Below are 21369 nucleotides of genomic sequence, written 5' to 3' on the forward strand. Positions count from 1 at the left end.
TAGGTGTTTAGTATTCTGAGGTCTAGGATTGGTCTCAGTGTTTTGTCCTTTTTTGGTATTAAGAAGTACAGTGAATAGACTCCTGTGTTTGTGTGTTTGGTACTAATTCGATTACATTCTTTTGCAATAGTGCTTGAACTTCTATTTCCAGAAGTTCAGAATGTTGTTTTGATAAATTCTGTGCTTTTGGTGGTATGTTTGGAGGGAATTGTAGGAATTCTATGCAATAACCATGTTGGATAATTGCTAAGACCCAAGTGTCTGTAGTTATTTCCTCCCATGCTTTGTAATAATGACCTATTCTTCCCCCCACTGGTGTTGTGTGGAGGGGGTGAGTGACATCTGAGTCACTGCTTGGTTGTAGGGGTTTTGGGGCTTTGAAATTTTCCTCTATTCCTAGGGAATTGCCCTCCTCTGTATTGGCCCTGAAAGCCTCCCCTGTACTGTCCCTGGTAGCTGGACGGTGTTGCCTGCGAGGTGCTGGCTTGTGTGGCCTGACCCCGAAACTCCCCTCTAAAAGGGTGTCTTGCGGAAGGTGCTGTAGGTTCCTCTGCTCTGCGGGGAGTAGAGTGCACCCATGGCTTTAGCAGTGTCTTTTTTAAGTTTTTCGATTGCCGTGTCCACTTCTGGTCCGAACAGTTGTTTTTCGTTGAATGGCATATTGAGCACTGCCTGCTGTATCTCTGGTTTGAACCCAGACGTTCTTAGCCATGCGTGCCTTCTAATGGTCACAGATGTATTAATTGTTCTTGCAGCTGTGTCTGCAGCGTCCATAGAAGATCGTATCTGGTTATTTGATATGTTCTGTCCTTCCTCAACCACCTGCTTTGCCCTCTTTTGTAGTTCCTTGGGAAGATGCTCGATGAGGTGTTGCATCTCATCCCAATGGGCTCTGTCATAGCGCGCAAGTAGTGCTTGAGAGTTAGCGATGCGCCACTGGTTTGCAGCTTGTACTGCGACTCTTTTCCCAGCTGCATCCAACTTGCGGCTCTCTTTATCTGGGGGTGGTGCATCCCCAGATGTGTGGGAGTTGGCTCTTTTCCGAGCTGCTCCTACTACGACGGAATCTGGTGGCAGCTGTGTGGTGATGAAAACAGGGTCTGTAGGAGGTGCCTTATACTTCTTTTCCACCCTTGGCGTTATTGCCCTACTTTTGACCGGCTCCTTGAATATTTCCTTTGCGTGCCGAAGCATACCTGGCAGCATAGGCAGGCTTTGGTAGGAGCTGTGGGTGGAGGAGAGGGTGTTGAATAAAAAGTCATCCTCGACTTGTTCTGAGTGGAGGTTTACGTTGTGGAATTGTGCTGCTCTAGCCACCACTTGAGAGTATGCTGAGCTGTCTTCTGGTGGTGAGGGCTTTGTTGGATATGCCTCCGGACTGTTGTCCGACACTGGGGCGTCATAAGTCCCAAGCGTCTTGATCCTGGTCACCTTGGCTCATGGTGGTGTGAGCCGGGGAATGTGACGGAGTTTGCACTGGTGAGACGTTAATTACAGGTGGAGGAGAGGGTGGCGGAGTCACCTTTTTCACCATTTTTGTTTGTGGCGCCTGGTCTGTTTGAAACTCCAGTCTCCTTTTTCTCCTAATAGGGGGAAGGGTGCTTATTCTTCCTGTTCCCTGCTGTATGAAAATACGTTTTTGCGTATGGTCCACTTCGGTGGATTGCCGCTCTTCCTCAAACCTATACTTTCGCATCTGAGAGGACCGTGATTGTTCCTCTGTATAAGAGCCTGGACCTGGGTCGGTTACGGGTTGTTTCGGCACCGAAACCCTGCCTGTATCTCTTTTCGGCTCCGAGGTGGCTTTTTTCTTTTTTGGAGTCGAAACCTCTCGGCGTCGATCTTCGTCGGTGCCGCTGTCTCGGCGTCGAGCCGCTTCTACACCGCCATCTCGGTGTCGTTGCTTTTCTCCAGCACTTTCTCGATCCCGAGAAGGCTGCGTGCCGGTGTCTCGACCGGAGTCGGACTATCTCGGCACTGTCTTGGCCTTTTTCGGTGCCGATGGTCGGTCACCGAATATATGGGTGGAGCCATGGCCTGGTGGCAGTGGCGTCCCTTGGGCCTTGTCACTTTTCTTCTGTGTTGTTTGACGTCTTACTCACGGTTCTTTGATCGTCGAATTCCTCGGAGTCCGATTTGTGGATCGAAAAGGCTTCTTCTTCCTCTTGTTCCTCGAACTCTCGGTGCGCCGTCGGCGTGGACGCCATCTGAAGTCTCCTGGCTCGACGGTCACGGAGTGTCTTTCAGGACCGGAACGCACGACAGGCCTCGCAAGTCTCTTCACTGTGCTCAGGCGACAGGCACAGGTTACAGACCAAATGTTGGTCTGTATACGGGTATTTGTTGTGGCATTTGGGACAAAAACGGAACGGGGTCCGTTCCATCGACGTTGTTAGACCTACGGTCGGGCCGACCAGGCCCCGACGGGGATCGAAAACTACCCCGAAGGGCACCGGAGCGCATCGATCTTCGATGCGGTGTTGACTAACTACGCCGATCCCGAACGCAACAATACCGACGAAAATCTTCCGATATTAACTAACTTTCCGTTCCGAAACTCGGAGCGACAGGAACACGTCCGAACCCGATGGCGGAAAGAAAACAATCGAAGATGGAGTCGACGCCCATGCGCAATGGAGACAGAAGGAGGAGTCACTCGGTCCCGTGACTCGAAAGACTTCTTCGAAGAAAAACAACTTTTAACACTCCGACCCAACACCAGATGGCGAGCTATGCAGAACATGTGTATCTACAGCGACAGATGCCATCGAACATACGATTACAATACATGCAAGGTAGCTGAATCCGGATGAGACAGCCTCCAATAAAAAAAATAAAAAGCACCTGTTGTACTTGGGCAGCTAGTCGTTCCAACTCGTTTGCTTCCAATTCGTTACTGATGTGACCTTTATTAATATTCCTAAACATCTAACCGCTGTAAAAACAGTGTCTTGTTTGTTACACACACAAAAAAAAAAAAGTCAAAATTGCCCTATCATAGCTTTGACTGAGATAGGATATAGGCGGCATGCCAATTGAAAAGGACATTCACACCAATATAGAAATTCCCTTATGAACACTTTTTATGGAACACATTTATTCTCAATTAGAGACATTTCTGTACAACAAAAGCATAAATGCTTCAATAGTTTATGAAGAATGGGACCAGAGTAAAATTTCATAGAGTGTGAAGTAGACTGGCAATTCCAAAACTAAGTCTGTTGGATGGTTATGCTTCGAAGGTAGACAGGAAGTTCAGAACGACCTCCTTCATCTTAGCATCAGTTTGCTCTGAAATCTTTCCATCAGTCCTGGGTGAACACAAATGATATATTAAGTGCATAAATAGGAACCTGTACAAAAACTACATATATACATTAAAAAATTGTATTGACTTTAAGGATATACAGCCTTCCAGTTAAGGACAGAGTGGAAATTGAACACAAAAGAATCAAAAACTTAAGTATACACCTGCACAATGCACCCTAGCCTTAACCCCTTCTCATATTCCCAATATGTGGTATGATACATACAAGCCTGGAAACCAATTTACCCACTCTATGGCCTTCATGTCCCATCCTATGGCGTAAACTGGCGAATTTCGGAATTTACAGCATGTTGCATAGGATTGACTGGTTCCAATACTATGCCCTCTATAATCAGGCCATGTCGGTCATACCTTCAAATGTTTCTGCAGACACCCCGGGTTATACACTGCCACTTCCAAGCCCATTCAATAGTCTATGCCACCCTTCCATATTGCCAAGGACAGGGGTGGTCCTGCCTTCCTCCCCTGTGCTATATCTTGCTTGGGCAGACCAAGGAATAACAGACCGCTTGCAGAGATTCTCCTCCCCCAAAGTGATTAATACATTAAGAATTCGTTTCAGGTCCAATGGTATTGTCCATCCCAGGTACGATGACACCTGCCCAAAAAATCTCTGATGCGGGACAGTCCTACACTGTGTGCAGAAATGCACCCTTGTCTGCCCCACACCCAAGACAAGCAGGGGAAGCAATCGCCACCATCCGCCAAAACCAACGGCACGTATAATATGAACCATATGAAGGTATTTAAGCAGAATTAGCCGGAGCCGGGCTACAATGTCCACTCTCCTAGGAGCACCCAGCAACTCTGTACAGTCCTCATCCTCCAGTATGCCCCCATCGTCCTCCCACGCCTGGAGAACCACAATGGTATCTGGGCGATTAGAGAGGAGCGTCTGATAAAATTAGTAAAATCTTGCGGTCGCCTCTCTCTCTCTCTCTCTCTCCCATGAGGAGTCAACCCTATAAAGGATTTAGGGGCGGGGGTGGGAGGGAAAAGACTCGATAGTCTACCTGCAAAGTCTGAAAAGACTTAAGGACCATACCACACATCAACCATTGCAGAAATACCTATTGAATCCCATCTGCAAAATCCCTGAAGTGTAGCCACTGGCGGTAGCCAATGACCGTGCCATAGCGGTGTCATGTGTCAGACCACTGTGTCGGAGGGACTGCTGCCATTGCACACTAACCACTCAAGCTGTCAAGCTGTCAATGGGAGACCCTGCACTCACCTTTGGTGTATATGCGTCGGGGTCCTCTTGTTGCCATACCACCAATCATTAATGATCAGAAGGTGTGACCTAAGTAATAAGATTCAATATCCTCCGCAGCTATTCCCCCACAGTAGGTGGATTGAAAACACTTTCCAGGAGCAATGCATGGGGGGCCGCCTTTCCACAGGAAGCTAGTAAGGCTGGAACTATCCGCTCAAACCATTGTTGTGGAATAGCATATACAACAAATTCCGTAGCTTGTACAAGAGCCTAGGTAGTGACACCATTTTAAGTATTGCAGACCACCCTGTTAGGGAAAGAGGCAGAACAGACCACAAGCGTACATCTTCGGAGACAAGTCACGATAGGATCCAGATTATGTACCCAAGCCAATGCTATGATCGGGGATACGAAAAATTCTTAAATATTTAATGGCACCTGTAGCTGTGACATCCAACCGAGGTCCTGCAGATAAATGCCCACCAGAAGTACAGAGGACTTTAAACTATTTAGACAGACCAGAGGATTCACCAAAAATGCACACTCATTGTAAATCACGCAGCCCAGAGGCAGCAGGGGAGGCCAGGAAGAAAATAACCTTGTTAGTGAAGAACGCTCCTCGTACTGTAGTACCAGCCTCCCACTCGAACCTGGGCATCCATCCTCACCCATGCAGTCGGGGGAGGGGCGGCGGCGGGATTGGCACCCCTGGCTCACCGCTCACCGTATCAGAAAAAGGGTCTTACAACAAGGTACAACTAAGTAGAACAGTAAATAAAACGTTCAAGGATCAGGTCCCAGGTAATGATCCTCGGCTCCACCTGCCCTTTTAAGATTTCGATTAAACTGTCCCTAGCCAAGGAAACAATTTTCCCTGGGAAACGTGTTAGTCATGTCACCAATGACTCATCTGCATCTTTTTCTAGCGCACTCTGCAATGTCTGGAGCCTATGAAGAAATTGCCAGACTCACAGAAATACTGTACAAGGTTTTTTTTTTTTTTTTTTAAACCAGCAACCTCTTTGATGGACTATACCAACTAACTTACATAAGAGGCATCTTACTACTAAGACACTGGCAACGCTCCGAAGGGCACAGTTTAGGCTCGGAGCCTGACATAGCTAGCCAAAGGTACACCTGCATACCTCTCAAACGCGCTGCATCTTAGCAACGAAGACTTATTCAGTGAGTGAGAGCCTCGTGTATGGAGGAAAAGCATTCAAAATTAAAGTCTACACTATATAACACCTCCCATGAGCTTCAATTCACTACACAAAGGTGCAGGTCTTAAAATGGCAGACTTTCTTCCCACTATTGGATATAGACCCTCACAGACTACCACCTGGAATTGTTTCTTGGCTGCGTTCACCCACCCCTTCATTTCATAAAATAAAACAAGATGGCTATGGACAATGTTTCTGGCAAGCATGCCAGGCTATCCATTGATATTTATGCAGCGGAATCTAGCACAAGATAAAAATGGTTTATCTGACAGTAACAATTGACACTGATACTACTAAGTCTACCTCAGAACAAATGTTCCTCTTCCTAAATTCACCCTCTCCGATGCCCCATCACATCTCTCGATGTCAGAATGCAGTGCAAAACATGGACAGAGAAGCTTTTCTTTGCTGAATTAGGATCATTTTGGATTCTTACATTTTTCAGTGTCAATACGCCCAAACACCATGCCAAAACTTTCAATACCAGTTTCCCTTCAGAAAGATGCGGCTTGAAAGGAAACCCACAAGAACACACACGATATCACTCCCACAGCTCAGTCACCACAACCTTCATAGGTCCACTTTAGATTGGAACAATGAACTGTGACAGATTTAAAGAAATATATATTTTTTTTGCTTTTTTTTTTTTAAACACTTACCTGATAGTGCCTAAAAGCTCCTGGTGCTGGCTACGGATGTGAGCAACGAAAGCACTCTCAAACTTGGTGATCTTTGAAGGCTCCAATTTGTCCAGGTATCCTCTAACACCAGCATAGATTACTGTTACCTGCTCTTCTATAGCCATAGGTACTACAAAAAAAAGTTGCAAAATGTTAAGTGCCTTTATTTAAATATGTGCATAGGGTGTATGTAACGAGTCATTTTTACTGAAACTGAGTAAGCTAAAACTGGTCGTAGAGGGGAGGTGTCCATTTGCATAGTGAGTATAGACATGACCTTCAGTGGGGGGGGGGGGGGGGGGGAGAGGTCCGCCAGGAGGTATATTGAGTTAAATTCATAAAACTGACACACTCGATAGGGAACTGATCTAAAAAACTAAGGAAAATACATGTACAAATATTGGAGGATAATAAAAAATACAAAATACCCACACCATCTCATGATCTCAAAACTGTAAGATGAAATCAGAAAACAATTTATAAACAGCATAAAGGGAATGCTTTCTGCGTTACCCCCACATTTTGCCTATTTATCAGTGTGTTTAGACTGTTTTCACTGGGATCCTGCTAACCAGGACCCCAGTGATTGTGTTCGCCCCTCTAAATGTGGTTGCTTTGGTACCCTTTACACCCCACAATTGGCATACTAGTATACTCCGGTAAGTCCCTATTATATCATACTGGGGTAACCAGGGCATTTGTACATCAGGGGTCCCCCATGGGATACAGCATGTATTGTGCCACCCATGGGAGTCCATGCAAACTGTTTGCAGGCCTCCCATTGCAGTCATGCTCCCTTTCGCTGCTGGTCACTGCACCAGGTCACTTCAAGTCACCCCTATAGTAGGCCCTCCTAGCCCAGAGGGCATGTTTGTTCCTGTGTGTAAGGGTACCCCTGCATGAGCAGAGATGCCCCTACGAACTCCAGTTCCAATGGACTTCGTAGGCGCGGGGAAGCGATTTTACCCGTGTACTGGCCACTGGTCACTTACCTGTGGTCCAGCTACATCATAACTCTGAACCTAGGTATGTTTGGCAACAAACATGTCGGCATCGTACCCAAATACTAATGCCAGTAGTGCTCCTACAAGTCTTTCAGGGTTGGGGGCAGCCCAGGAAAGGGGAGTGACCACTCCTCCATACATCACCACCCCAGGGGTGGTGCCCAGAGCTCCTCCAGGTGGCCACTTGATTCTGCCATCTTGAAAAACAAGATGTGCAGAGGCCCCTGGGAGCATCTGGTTGGTGATGACAAGTGACTAACGTCAGTGACCCCGCCCCCCCTCTGATAGCTGGTCACTCTGCAGAGTGACCAAGCCCCCTGTTACAGCTATTTAGGGATTCCCTTATGGGTAGGTCTCCAGATTCGGCGTGCAAGACTCCCCCAGGACTCCTCTGCAATGACCTCTGGCCACTGGAACCTCTGCTGGGCTCTTAAGGAACCAAACAAGCCTGCAACTCTGAGATGACCTAGCCTTGCAACATTGTTTTTCCGGCTCCTTCCAGCAATTGCAACATTTCCACAGCTGTGCATCCTCTAGGGTCAGCAAGACTTTAGCTGCACCAAAGAATAAAGGAAGAATCACCCTTAGAGTGGAGGAGTCATTCCTCTGCATCCGCAGGCACCAACAACCAGCTGCTGGGATCTCCAACACAGGTGGTGGGTTTGAGGGGTCTTCCTCTGCCTGCTGTCCAACTTAGGCGAGCCCTTACCGCTCCTTATAGGACAGTACCCCTGTGAACCGTGACTCTTTCAGCAACCAAGGCTTGACTCCTGCTTCAAGGGATCTTCAGGCTCCAAGTAGCCTCAGCCTCCAGCGTTTCATCCTTGCAAGGACAGTCTTCTCTGCTGCTCCAGTGAAATGAGACTCCTCCCCAGGTGTGCTGATTGGACATTGTTGCAATTTACTGTGCCTGCTGCCAGTGGGTTGCCTGTCGGGATTGAGACTGCTTCTGCTGGCTCTCCCTGAGGGTTAGCCTGAACTCCCCTAGACCTTGCTGGTCCTCTTCTTCCCTGCAAATCTTCTTTTACTCCAACTTGCATTTGCAGAGGCTTGTTGGTGGTCCTCTGACCACTGACCATCTGCGACCCAGCAGCTAGCGTGGGACATCTGCACAACTCCAAGCTGTGGATTTCAGGAGAGAAGTCTACAGCCCATCTTCCCCTGTCGAGCTGGCTCTTCGTCCACAGAAGGGTGGGTAGTGGCTCCTGCCCAATCTGGACAGTTCTGAGTGGACTAGACTCTGTCCTCCTTTTTCAGGGTCTCTTCTTCCAGAATCCACCTTTGGGTTCTACTGGACTAGCCCTGGTCTTGCAATCTTCCTCTTTCCAAGTCCCCCTGTTAGTCTTTGGGAAGGCCAGATACTTCCTTCTGCTCTCCTGGTCTTTTGGTTTTTTTTTTTTTTTTGGGGGCGGGGGGGGAATTACCTAGGTACTCGCCTCTTGGGGTTCAGAGTTCTCCCAGCTCCCTCTAACAAATCGACATCCTTGGGTGGGGGACATCACTTTGCATTCTATTATTTTAGTATATGGTTTGGTCCCCTATAGGGCCCCAGCTACTTTCACAAATTTTTGCCAATGCTGGTTATTCCTATATGCCAATTGCTAATAATTACTGTGTGTAGATATAGTGTGTACTTCCCTCCAGTTGGGGGACTGCCTATATGTAATCTAGTTCAGTGTTAATATAAGTGCCTTTATTCTTGCAACACTGTGGTTCCTTTCAGGTGTAATAAGCTTGCTGTGTGACTGTTGTGGTATTGCAAGTGATTTACGCTCCTCCTAGATAAGTCTTGGCTGCTCACCACAGCTACCACTAGAGTCCTGGCTTCCTAGACAGTCTTCATTCACTAATAGGGGTTGCCTGGACCTGGTATAAGGTGCAAACACCATAGGGGTCCACCACACACCAAGCCAGCTTCCTACACTTGTCAAAGACCCAATTTATTTCCCAAAGGATTCAGACACTTGGTTCTCTGCCGCCCACCACGGAGCTCATTTACCAGCCCCCAGATGTCATGTGAAGTACACCTGCTGACACCACTGAGGAGCCCATGGCCCTTTTGACAGCACCATAAAAACCTTTGGGTATTAAAGCTTGTGCTTTTGTGCTATGCGTGGAATGAAAGAGAAACAACACTATAGACTGCCCTACAGCCATACTCCAGCAAAAGTATGGAAGCTACTGTGCTTCTGCAGACAAGCTAGGAGGGGTGGTGGAGGGACGGCTATTCAAGGGGGAAGCAGCAAAGGAGGAAGAGAGCTATAACCCATGCACGCTCATGGAGGAATGAATGAAAAAGAAAATAATAGTTCCCTAAAGTGAGCAGTGGAAGGAGACGAGTCAGCAATCAAAAGGATCATAAACAGGCTATGCTCCTCAGAGAGGAGGCACAAACACAAGAAGAGGAAGGCAACTCATCTAATAAGAACCAAGCAAATGAGCATGACAAAGCCAATCAACAATAAGCAATAGGTGGGCTGTAAACCGACTAAGCTCACAACAGGTCTTTCACAACCAGACAGCCTCTGCAGCCTTTAGGAAATTGATGATACAGAGGTTAAATCAACTAACCAAGAAACAAATTCATGGTGTGTATGTAACAAGGTGGCGGCCTGTTCAGTGAAAGGGATTTTACTGACAACTGTATAATGAATGTGATGAGGCCAAAACGACCCCACAAGACAAAAGGAAAAAAGAAAAAAGACAATCAAAAACAAATCTCCTCAAGAACGGAGTTCAAAATAAAAGCTCACCATAAATTGCACATGCAACATGTGAAAAAACATTATAATACAATACCAGCCACCTGACCCGAAGGCCTAAAACACAAACTAGTACACATGGGCACATCCCTAAAGGGCATGGTGCATAAAGTAATAATTTCACTGAACATCAAATACCGATAAAGTTCCATTTCCTAACCAATAACTGGCAAAAGCATGGAAAAATTCCAACTAAGCGTGTTCATTTCTTGCAGTGCCATTAAATTTAGATCGTGCAAATTTAATAAATTTGGTCAGTAACACAATTAACATTGGATTGCCTGGGTCCAGAGAATGAATAATAGCCTGTCGGCAAGAGTGGATTCCTAATTCATTCCATTTGCTCCGGAGCAAAAGTCCACGCTCCTTTAATAAAGCTGGACATAGGCAGACCACATGGTCAAGGGTTTCCTCCGCATCGCTACAGCCTCTGCACATCACATTGTCCCCAGGTGCTGTTGTGCATAGGACATCTTTGGTCACCCAAATGTTTGATGCAATGGAGAGAAAGGCTCTCATGTTATTTGGGGATAAGTCTTCTCAATAATGCAACAGGATGTTTGCTACCTCTGCACTGGGCAGACCAGATTGTGCTTCACCCAGACTATTCTGCCCAGGAAAATGAGAGATTGCAAGATTTCGGACTCTTCACCTCCTTTTGGCAAATGCATAGGGCAATAGATCGCCCCCCCTACACACACATTCATACATAGGAACCACTATATTGGTGGCAAATGATGCGCGCATTTTAACATGTACAGGGGAATGTTTATTGCAAGGTGTCATTTTCCAAGCTGCGTTTTAAGGCAGCTGTTTGAAGGAGAAGGAAAAAAAAAAAAGCTAGAAAATATGCAATAGGAGTCAAATAACAGCAAGCAGTAGTGAGAGCTAAAACGCAAGGAAAATGGTTTTGATTTGCGTGCAGCAATAACTGTTTTAAGATTAATATTGAACACAACTGAGTAACCATACAAAGATGCAAAAAGACACTGAAAGGAGGCTTTTAATAGTAGGTCGGAGTATGTGGATTACTAACTATAATAGACATAGAAGCACCTGTTCTTCAGGAAGTGAAATGACCGAAACCTACCGTACTGGCCTTGTTTCAGCAGTTCTGTCAGACGCACACCACGATTCAGCAGCTGTTGTGTAGCAGCATCAAGATCAGAGCCAAACTGAGCAAAAGCAGCTACCTCGCGGTACTGAGCAAGCTCCAACTTCATGGAACCGGCCACCTACGAGGTGGAGAAAAGACAGATGACTTCAAGTCCCACAACAAAATCCGTATTAGCTACATAACAGATGACCATATGGGTTCTGGGGCTACATATTATATATAACAAACAAAAAAAGCGTGATAGCACTACATTTTTTCTAAAAACTATGTTGACTCACCTGCTTCATGGCTTTAGTCTGAGCAGCAGATCCAACACGGGATACGGAGAGCCCAACATTGATGGCAGGACGGATACCCTTGTAAAACAATTCAGTTTCCAAAAAGATCTAAGGAGAAAAGAAAATATTGAAAGGTGCAATCACTGGAACATGCAATAGTTACCAAAAAAATAAAAAAATAAAAAGTTAAGGCAGCAGCTACTGATCAACAGAAAACTCCCCTTCACAAAAGAAGTCGGATCTCTCACCTGTCCGTCGGTGATGGAGATCACATTAGTCGGAATGTAGGCAGACACATCCCCAGCTTGGGTCTCAATCACAGGCAGGGCAGTCAGAGAACCACCACCAAACTGATCATTCATTTTGGCTGCTCTTTCCAACAGTCGGGAGTGCAAGTAGAACACATCGCCGGGGTAAGCCTCACGACCTGGAGGACGTCGCAGCAGCAGGGACATCTGACGGTATGCAACAGCCTGTAATGAAAGTCCAAACGTGAAGCCATGCCAGTAAGTCCAGACTGGTGAGATTCATGGCTTTGCATTTTAACCCTTAGTCACTGCCGAATGCGAGTCCTCGAATATAACTTCACGTTCTAGACAGAACGATGTGCAAATGGTGGAGTTTACGAATAGTGCATTTGAACTGTATAGGATGGCTGGACTAGCTTTCACATGACCAGAGGCTATGGCATTGCCAATACTAAACTTCATTAGAACCGCAATTTATGAGAGAGAAACAATTTTTAAAAGAACCACTCTTACAAGCTCAGTTTCAGCATCATTAAGTTAGAACTGCAGAAGATGGCAAGGCCCCGGATATCAATTTGTCTTGGTCTCACTCACGGTAACCAACAGAAGCAAAAGGACAAGAGACTGAGGAGGTTCTCACCCATAATGGTGGACACCATCAGAAGCCAGATGAGGAGCATGAACAGTCCCTCAATCACTCTCGCATGATGTGATTTTGCCTTGGCGTAAACCAACTTTTAAAAGGCAGGCAAGTCCCGTTTCAGTATTCGTGGCCTGCAGCGATTCTAAAGGATGCTTTGCATATTTGTAAACAGGCGAACCCCACAAGGAATAATATTCAGATAAGAAGGTTGCACAAGTTAGGAGCAGATCAAACTGCAAGGCAGAAAACTACACTACTGACTTTTCTACATTTTCTGATACCACCCGTGAGGGGCAACCACACATTCAGAGACAAGCAAGACAGTTTTATTTATTCTGCACTCATTTTTTTTTTTTTTTTTTTAAAGGTACTTATTAAAAAATGGTCTTTACTATACCTGTTTGGATAAATCATCGTAGATGATCAATGCATGTTTGCCATTGTCTCTGAAGTACTCCCCCATGGAGCAGCCGGAGTAAGGAGCCAGGTACTGAAGAGGAGCAGCATCGGAAGCAGTGGCAGAAACCACAATGGTGTACTTCATGGCATCTGAAAGGTAAAGACTGCTTGGTTAAGTACAACAGACGTTGAATCGTGAGCTGCCAGCTCTCTTGTTTTTCCTACAATAACAACCTCTGCCGACAACTGGGCATCTGACGCTCTGCACTTAAGTACACAAAATGTTGAAAACGTTGAGCAAGGTGTGGGTAGAGGAGACTGGAAAAACGCGGAGTCCTTTGCAGTTTAGGTAGAAGCTGGGGCGCAATAACTAGGGTAAGGGCACTTGTACAGCAGAAAAGTAACGCACATTCCAACTCAGGGAGGAACTGAAACAAATATGTACACAGCCCAGTTAAGTTTACTGCAGGTCGAGAGTGGCCGGATCCAGGTTACATTTTCAGAGAAACCACTATGCATATTTTGCCATTATGATCACTTGTTCCTAAATTAGTCAGTTATAATTTATTCGGCACTATGCCATCAAAGCAACTGGAAGACATACAATAATCTACATAAGAAAGGATTAAAAAAAGACACAATTTTTAAATAGAGAAAATACTAGTCAAGGATATTACGTTCAAATGGTGACAAATGCAATTCCTTAAGGGTTAAATATTACTCATGGATACTTTGTACAAGTCTCTTGATAAATTTCCTTTAACTGGCTTCTGCAGTCGGGAAAAGCTAACACATCAGAACAAATTTCCACCGTAGGGATTCTTTGGAGCATCTAACCGCAGTTGGTACTTTAGCCTTTAAGCTATGCCACACCCAAACCAAAAAAGTAACTAAAATGGATGCGTGGACCTAGAGTTACACGTTTTGATAATCTGCCTCCAACGGAGACTTGTTTCTGCTAGGCCAAAGTCTGATATACTGCTGTAGGCAGCAAATATTTAGTGGGTTCCAAGGGTACATTTCTTAATTTTCATAGAACTGAAACGGCTCTTAGTGAATGGTAAACATGCTTAACACAAACGTGGGCCTCGGGCCCTTTGGAATGCTTGCCCAACAAGACAGCTTTTTATAGAGCCCTTTTTAAAAAAAAAAAAAAAAAAAAAAAAAAAGGATATTAGTTAGCAACTTGCTTCTTAAAGGTTTTCATTCAAGACAACGGAGATAGTCATACCTGCGTCGGTCAGTCTCTTAACCAGCTGAGCTACAGTGGATCTTTTCTGACCAATGGCAACATAAATGCAGTACAGTTTCTTTTTCTCATCGGTCCCATCGTTAAATCTCTTCTGGTTAATGATGGTGTCAATAGCAATGGAGGTTTTACTGCAAGATAAGCAAATTTATTCATTTATTTTAATTAAACTGAAGTGGTCGAAAACATAAGCAATGCACATGCAATATAAGAATGTATTAAAACGTTGTTGGCGGGCAGTTATATTTAAGGAATGGGGAAGTTGCACAGCCAGACCCCTGATAAACATACAAATGATCTTAATACCGGAATATGGACCTGAAAAGATATCTGGAAACCAGGCTTAAGTTTAAGATGTGGGAATTTTCTATTCGTGGCCCCGAAGAGCTGCAAGCCAGTGTGTCATAGGCCCTAATGTAAGGAAGGACCTGGGCCACAGGCCACTGCTGAATTGTGAAATACAGCAATAATTAGGGATTCAGTGGGCTCCTCAGGACTCTGTACCCCATGTCACTGAACCAATGGAAGTTAGCTTTCTGCTTCCAGCGTACTGGGACCCTAGGGATAAAGGGACGGTGATTATAGTTTTACGAATGAATGCCAACAGCGTTTGAACAGTAAACTATACTTAAGCAAGCAAATGCACACGTGGGGAGAGAAAATCAAACTGGGAAGAAAGCAGAGAAGGATTAAGGTTATGTAGGGCTCCGGTCTGGCTCAAATCGATAGTGGAAGGAACTGGTCGCTAAAGCAATAAAATGGGAGTCTGGCTAGGGGTGTGTAAAATTCATGTAATGTATTTTTGCTTAATGAACACAGTTTCGGGAAAATTATGGGAAATCTCATTTGGCACTTTATTTTAACATTGTTATATGCGTGCTCCTGTCATTTGAAGAAAACATGCGTTTTGCACTAAAATAACATGAAAAACACGTGCAGCAACTAACCTCTAATGTTCTGTAACTTTGCTGCAAACAGCAATGGAATGTAACATTTCCTAGCCATCATGAAGGAAAGTTTCTATTAAGTGCAGAGGCGAGGATTATGCTAACCTTTCTACCTTTATTACTTCCAGCAGCTTTCAACAATTCAAGAGAACTACCTTTCCCACGAAGCCATGGAAAGGAAACTGAAGAGTAAACAAGCAATCAATGACCTTATGCAGGGTCCATATAAGTAAATAGCACCCACTGCATTTCCTCTTTCTTGAGGGCAACCTGACGAAATTCTGAATAATTTCCCTTGATTGGAATCCACGGCTGGAGAACAATAAGACCTACCAAATTGTTTAGCAACTAAATTAGAATTGTCACCTTGTCTGAAATGTCAGAAGCACACACCCAAACATTAACTATGCTGTGAATAGAACCATCATCCTGAAGAAACCTGAACAAACATCATTCGCATAATGCAAAAAAAAACAAAGGAGGGAAGGGAAGAAAAGAAGAAAAAAAAAAAAAAAAAAAACACCCTCTCATAGGAGGTATTCCTCTATCAAAAGTCAGGCCTGAAAAAGCATAGGTGGGGGGATGAAGGGGTGGAGGAGGTGGGAGGGTTATGGAATAATCCTCACCTCTGTTCCTTAACATTTTCCTTCAAGATGGCTAGTACATTTTACGTTCTGTCAAGAACAGAGGTGTGGATTATGCCCGCTTCAAAGTTAATCCGTGCACCCGCAACGCAAGCACATTAACCGCTGACTTGAAACTTTTCAGCATTAATTTTAATTTTATCCTCCACGAACACTAGTGTGGAAGTCATGTTGGGAGAAGGGATTTTGGAGGGGTGGGGCATGCAAATATTCAAATGTATATTTTAGAGCACTGATTGAACCTTTAAAGTACCTCATAAACAAGTACACAACTAATTTAAGATCAAAGACATGACTGGAGAATACAATGAGGTAGGCTGGTTTAAAGGAGAGGCTCGGTTCATTAAGTGAACACCACGAGGGCTAAGGCTCAAAGCAATGCTATTATTCCATAGTGAACAACCGTGCCTGACGCTGTCCTACTAAGACCTCCCTCTCCAACAGCTCAAATTTATCCGAGATAGAAAGGAGAAAAAAAAATAAAAAAATTATATATAAATAATAAAAAAGGTAAAGCAAGTTATATATCAATCTTGACAGCATGTAAAAACCGGCATATTGAAGTAGAAGCATCATAGAAAAAAAAATGTAGGACGCTGAATCAGACAAACATAGCTCAAGTTGCTAAGCAAATTTCTAAGGGCTTAAGAGATCTAAGATTTAACACCACCAATAAGTAAAAACTAATTACCCAGATACTAGATCAGGGCACTAGTAGGCAATATATATCTCTATCCGTACACTCAAAACGGCAGGGGGCTGGGGGAATTCAGCAACTCAGAGTGCAGGAGAGAATGACGTGGGTGTGAGATGCCCCGCAAAGGGTTGGGGGAGAACAAACAATGGAGAGTGGTCCGAAAGGGTGGGGGGTGGGAAGCAAACTGACAAAGGGTGGCGAGGAGGGCCTAGAGAAGCACATGGATAACAACGGGATGGGTAAAACAGAAGACGGGCAGGCTGGGCTGGTGAAGCAAACTGATAAACGCGATGTTGACGAAGCATGAACAGCAACTGAGGAAGGGTGAGAAAGACTAAACAGAGGAGAATTACGAAAGAACTGGAAAACAAATGCACTCATTTCTTAAACAAAAATAAAAACTACTTGGCTCATGCTCCAGGGAAGTGAAAAACACAAGAAGAGGAAGGAAAACCTATCAAACTGGATGCAAAAACTAGCAAGCGTGGGACAACAAAACCAACCATTGGTAATACAACGGACAAGCTCAAAACCCACAGCAAGGTAACAAAAGGTCTTGCAACAGACCACACATGTACCGGTTTAGGCAAGGCCTATAAAAAAGGAGCAGACTACCTTTGATGACTTATTTAACAGAACAGTAATCTAGGTATTTTTTTCCCCATAGTCATGTCTCAAAACATCATAAAATTTTTACTAAACCTGCAGGTCGATTAACTTTAATAGTCTACTTGACCTAACTAATATACAAAATGGGTCTCAAACTGTGATCCTAGGCAATATTTTATTTTACAAAGTAGCCTTTTTATGGGCAAGCAGAAAGTGCGCCGTCCATTCTGTAATCTCTTTGGGCTTGAAACCACGCCCATGCCACATCAGTCACTAACATTGGTTTGTGGGCTTGCCTTTTAAAATACGCTTGCTTTCATTTGTGAAAGGCATGCATACGCCTTTTCCGGTGTTTAGCCCAACTACACAGCACCAGTAAAGTACCAAAAACATATGAGGCTCGATGTTTTCAGCCTGGAGTCCAGACTACTTTATCTGTTCATTTTCCACGCAGTGCGATTGCGCTGCATTTTACATAGCGCGATCGCGCTGCGTTTTTTGTTTTGCTTTACAACGCTAATAGCTCTAACTGGAACAAATGCGAGACCTGTTGCATTGAAAACGCTTGTTCTTCATTCTTACAAGAGTGCGCCTTCAAAAATGTGAGTGTAGTATTTCTGCTATATGAACAAAACCTTGTTTTATTAATTAGGCTAAATGTTTGCTCCATGTATAATAAGAATCTAGCCCACATATAGGGTACACGTGACACTGGACTTGCCTCTTAGGTTACTTAAAGCATTGTCATCAGGGAAGAAGTGTTTCTCAGATTATGTTTAAACACTCATTCTCAATATATTTATTACCAAGGCATGATGTGGTAACACGCTGTGATTTACAGACTGCAAATTTCCAAGAAATGTACAAAAACCTCCCCAGTAACTTACAGCTTTACTGACAAAACTATATAGTGTATTAATCTGTGAAAATTGGGTTTCAGAAAACACATGCAAATCACCAAGTAAAGTGTTCTGATTTGTTATCTTATTAAAATATTTTTTATTTCCATCACACAAGTACAAAACAAATGGGCTTTCACACCCAGTGACATTTTGAAACGTTTGTACAGGTGACTTAGTTGTTTAAATGTTATGTGTTAGGAAAAGCCTGGCACCCACAGCCATTCATTTCACACTTCACAGCAGGTCAGACAGCTCACTTTAATGACTTTTGACCTGTGTCTCTGAACACAGAGCAAATGTAACAAGAACAAGAGTTAAAGATGTATTTATTGCTCCTTTACTTTTTAAATTTACAGAACACCTGTTCTTTGTGAACTCAAGCGAGTAGATTTTTCGAGGCCTGATTAGCGTTTATTTGAAAGCCAAAGAAAAACAGATAACTTGCACCACAACATCACTTAGTTTAGTACAAAGTAAAAGTACATCCATCTGCAACAAACATTAGACATTGGCCATGGTCGCATTTATATATACCTCATTAGTGTTTTTCTGGGCCAACCCCTGGGCTCCGCTCTTTTACACTAGTTCATCCCATATATTCATTCTCTTATGAGGGTACACCTTTGGAACACCAGTATCAGGAGTTGTATCTCTAGGCTATTAACAGTCTGATCACCCCTGTGTCTATTGGCCCGTGCAACTCCCCCAACATCCCCCACTCTCTGCCATCAGCCCTAAAGAGTGACCCCCACTCCCCAATTCTGTCATCAACCCTAAAGCGTTCCATTCTGGGGGTCAGCTTTAATAGTTCTGCCTGTCACCTCAGAGCAGTATGCATTCAGGACCAATAGCTCTACATAATAGGACAAGGCACACTATGCTCCCCAGTTCAGTTTTCCATCTACTGCAGTTGGGTCCTAGACCCTCCTTTTTGCTGAGCCTCGATGGGATATAGTAGACCCTGTGTACGTGGAGAAGGCAGAGTCTGGGGAAGATCGACAGTTTTCTTAGTACCAACTCTGCTTCAGTATGGTCAGCGTCATTCAGTGGACAAACATCTTTCACCCACCTGTCCTGCAGTGCTGTCATGGGATTGGGCGCGTTAGTTATCAATAATCTGTATAGATATTTGCAACTGATAGCGTGAAATGCTTCTAAGTGACTGTAGCTGGTTGGTTAAATAAAGCACCTTTGTGCTTCTATTGCATGGCACAATTACAGATAGCAGTAGAACTGCTCGTGGTGAATGCTGGTGGTCTCTACAAGATATGAAGCAGTGGCTACGACTTCCTTCCCAGATATATTTTTCTACGTATACCAATCAGGTCCAAAATCTGAAACCCTTGTGCCGGACTGTGTTCCAGCGAAGCGCTATCTTATAGTGGCATTGTTGCTGTTGGGATTTTATCCCAGGGAATCCAGGGGAGGGCTTGGTGCCAACATGGCACACGTGGCAGTAGTCAGTCAGGTGCAAATGTAGCCCACAGACCGAATACAACACACCTTGTTGTTGTATGCAGTCTAATTCTACTGCCGGCGTTAAGTCATGGCAGTCCAATAAGAACCAATCGTTAATGGGAAGAATGATACTTGCCCAGTAATTCAAGTGAATTTCTGCTATATTCAAGCCTCCTTCATATGGTGGTAGGGCACATTTCCGGTATGAGGGGTGCTAGTATTTTTGCCTCTAGGTTTATAGGAACCACATTCCTGTAGAGGCTTACATAGTTTCAGTATAACCAAGAAAGTGACACCCCAGAGGTCCTGCAAGAGCACCCCTGTCTTATGTGCCACTTTATACACATCCAAAAAGCTGAGGAGGGCGGAATACCTTCAAAACAGCTGAGGGAAACCAGTTGGGCCACGTGTTTGCAGAAATTAACAATGACCTGTATTTCTCTCAGCGTGCAACTCGCCCAATCTATGGCGAATCTGCACGAGACAAAGTGTGAAGGTGGTAGTTCGTCCTCAACTGAGTTACCTAGTTGGTGACCGGTGGGTCCTGTGTTGTGTAAGTGGATGCACAGTACTTTGACAACTCCCTGGCGATATCTGCAGGGTCCGAGACACCCATTCCATCAACAGTTTTCAGGCTTAGCATGAACACCAGATCAAGAAACTTTTGAGCCATCCAGTGTACAGCCTTGCCATCCTTACCACCTATCTTGTATAAGTGAAACTGGGAGGTGAAAGCAGCAGAATCCAGCAGTTTATGTCTGAGCAAGGCGTATTAGGGCATTGAAATGCTGCAGCTGATCATGTGTGCCTGCAAGTCAATCTTTGAAGGCCTGAATCTGGATTTCTAGCGCTGACAAATCTTTACTTTTCTTTTACTTGGTGAAATGGAAAGGAATGAAAATGTCATTTACCCAGTGTACATCTGTTCGTGGCATTAGTCGCTGCAGATTCACATGTTTGGCACAGTCCGCTGCCTGGTGTTGGGCTCGGAGTATTACAAGTTGTTTTTCTTCGAAGAAGTCTTTTTTGGTCACGGGACCGAAGGACTCCTCCCTCTTCGGCTCCATTGCGCATGGGCGTCGACTCCATCTTAGATTGTTTTCCCCGCAGAGGGTGAGGATGGAGTTGTTTGCTATAAATAGTGCCCATGCAATGGAGTGAATATGTATGTACGTTAAGAGTTTATAATAATTATTTACAAATGTACAGATGTTTAAGATTTATGATCTACTTCTAAACGGCTACAGGCTTCCCGGGGAGGTGGGAGGGTACATGTGAATCTGCAGCGACTAATGCCACGAACAGATGTACACTGGGTAAGTGACATTTTCAGTTCGATGGCATATGTTGCTGCAGATACACATGTTTGGCATAGACTATAAAGCAGTTACCTCACCTAAAAGCGGTGGTTTAGCCTGTAGGAGTTGAAGTAGTTTGGAATAATGTTCTTAGTACAGCTTGGCCCACTGTAGCTTGTTGTGCATTTAGTACGTCTACACAGTAGTGTTTAGTAAACGTATGAGGCGTAGACCAGGTTGCAGCCTTACATATTTCGCTCATAGGAATGTTTCCTAGAAAGGCCATTGTAGCACCTTTCTTTCTGGTTGAGTGTGCCTTTGGTGTAATAGGCAATTCTCTTTTGGCTTTAAGATAGCATGTTTGAATACATCTGACTATCCATCTAGCAATGCCTTGTTTAGAGATTGGATTTCCTATGTGTGGTTTTTGAAAAGCTATGAACAGTTGTTTTGTTTTCCTGATTAGCTTTGTTCTGTCAATGTAGTACATTAGTGCTCTTTTGATGTCTAATGTATGTAGTGCCCTTTCAGCCACGGAATTTGGTTGTGGGAAGAACACTGGCAATTCTACTGTTTGATTTAAATGGAATGGTGAGATTACTTTTGGCAGAAATTTTGGATTTGTTCTTAGAACTATTTTATTGTTGTGTATTTGAATAAATGGTTC

The 21369-nt window shown here is 44.4% G+C and overlaps 1 protein-coding gene across 1 annotated transcript in view; it reads right to left on the reverse strand.

Annotated features, from left to right (window-relative positions):
• Positions 1-3077: 3077 nt before the first annotated feature.
• The window catches only part of ATP5F1A (ATP synthase F1 subunit alpha), a 39653-nt gene continuing 21361 nt past the window's right edge, over positions 3078-21369 (reverse strand). The window contains exons 6-12 of the mRNA XM_069218856.1: positions 14130-14278; positions 12897-13048; positions 11857-12081; positions 11609-11716; positions 11304-11448; positions 6427-6577; positions 3078-3311 (exon numbers count right to left, since the gene is read on the reverse strand). Coding sequence (XP_069074957.1) covers positions 3230-3311; positions 6427-6577; positions 11304-11448; positions 11609-11716; positions 11857-12081; positions 12897-13048; positions 14130-14278 — 1012 coding nt within the window. The 3' untranslated portion in view covers positions 3078-3229. The remainder of the gene's footprint in view (positions 3312-6426; positions 6578-11303; positions 11449-11608; positions 11717-11856; positions 12082-12896; positions 13049-14129; positions 14279-21369) is intronic.

This window comes from Pleurodeles waltl, chromosome 1_1 (assembly GCF_031143425.1).
Source record: "Pleurodeles waltl isolate 20211129_DDA chromosome 1_1, aPleWal1.hap1.20221129, whole genome shotgun sequence".
In the NCBI taxonomy this organism is placed as follows: Eukaryota; Metazoa; Chordata; class Amphibia; order Caudata; family Salamandridae; genus Pleurodeles; species Pleurodeles waltl.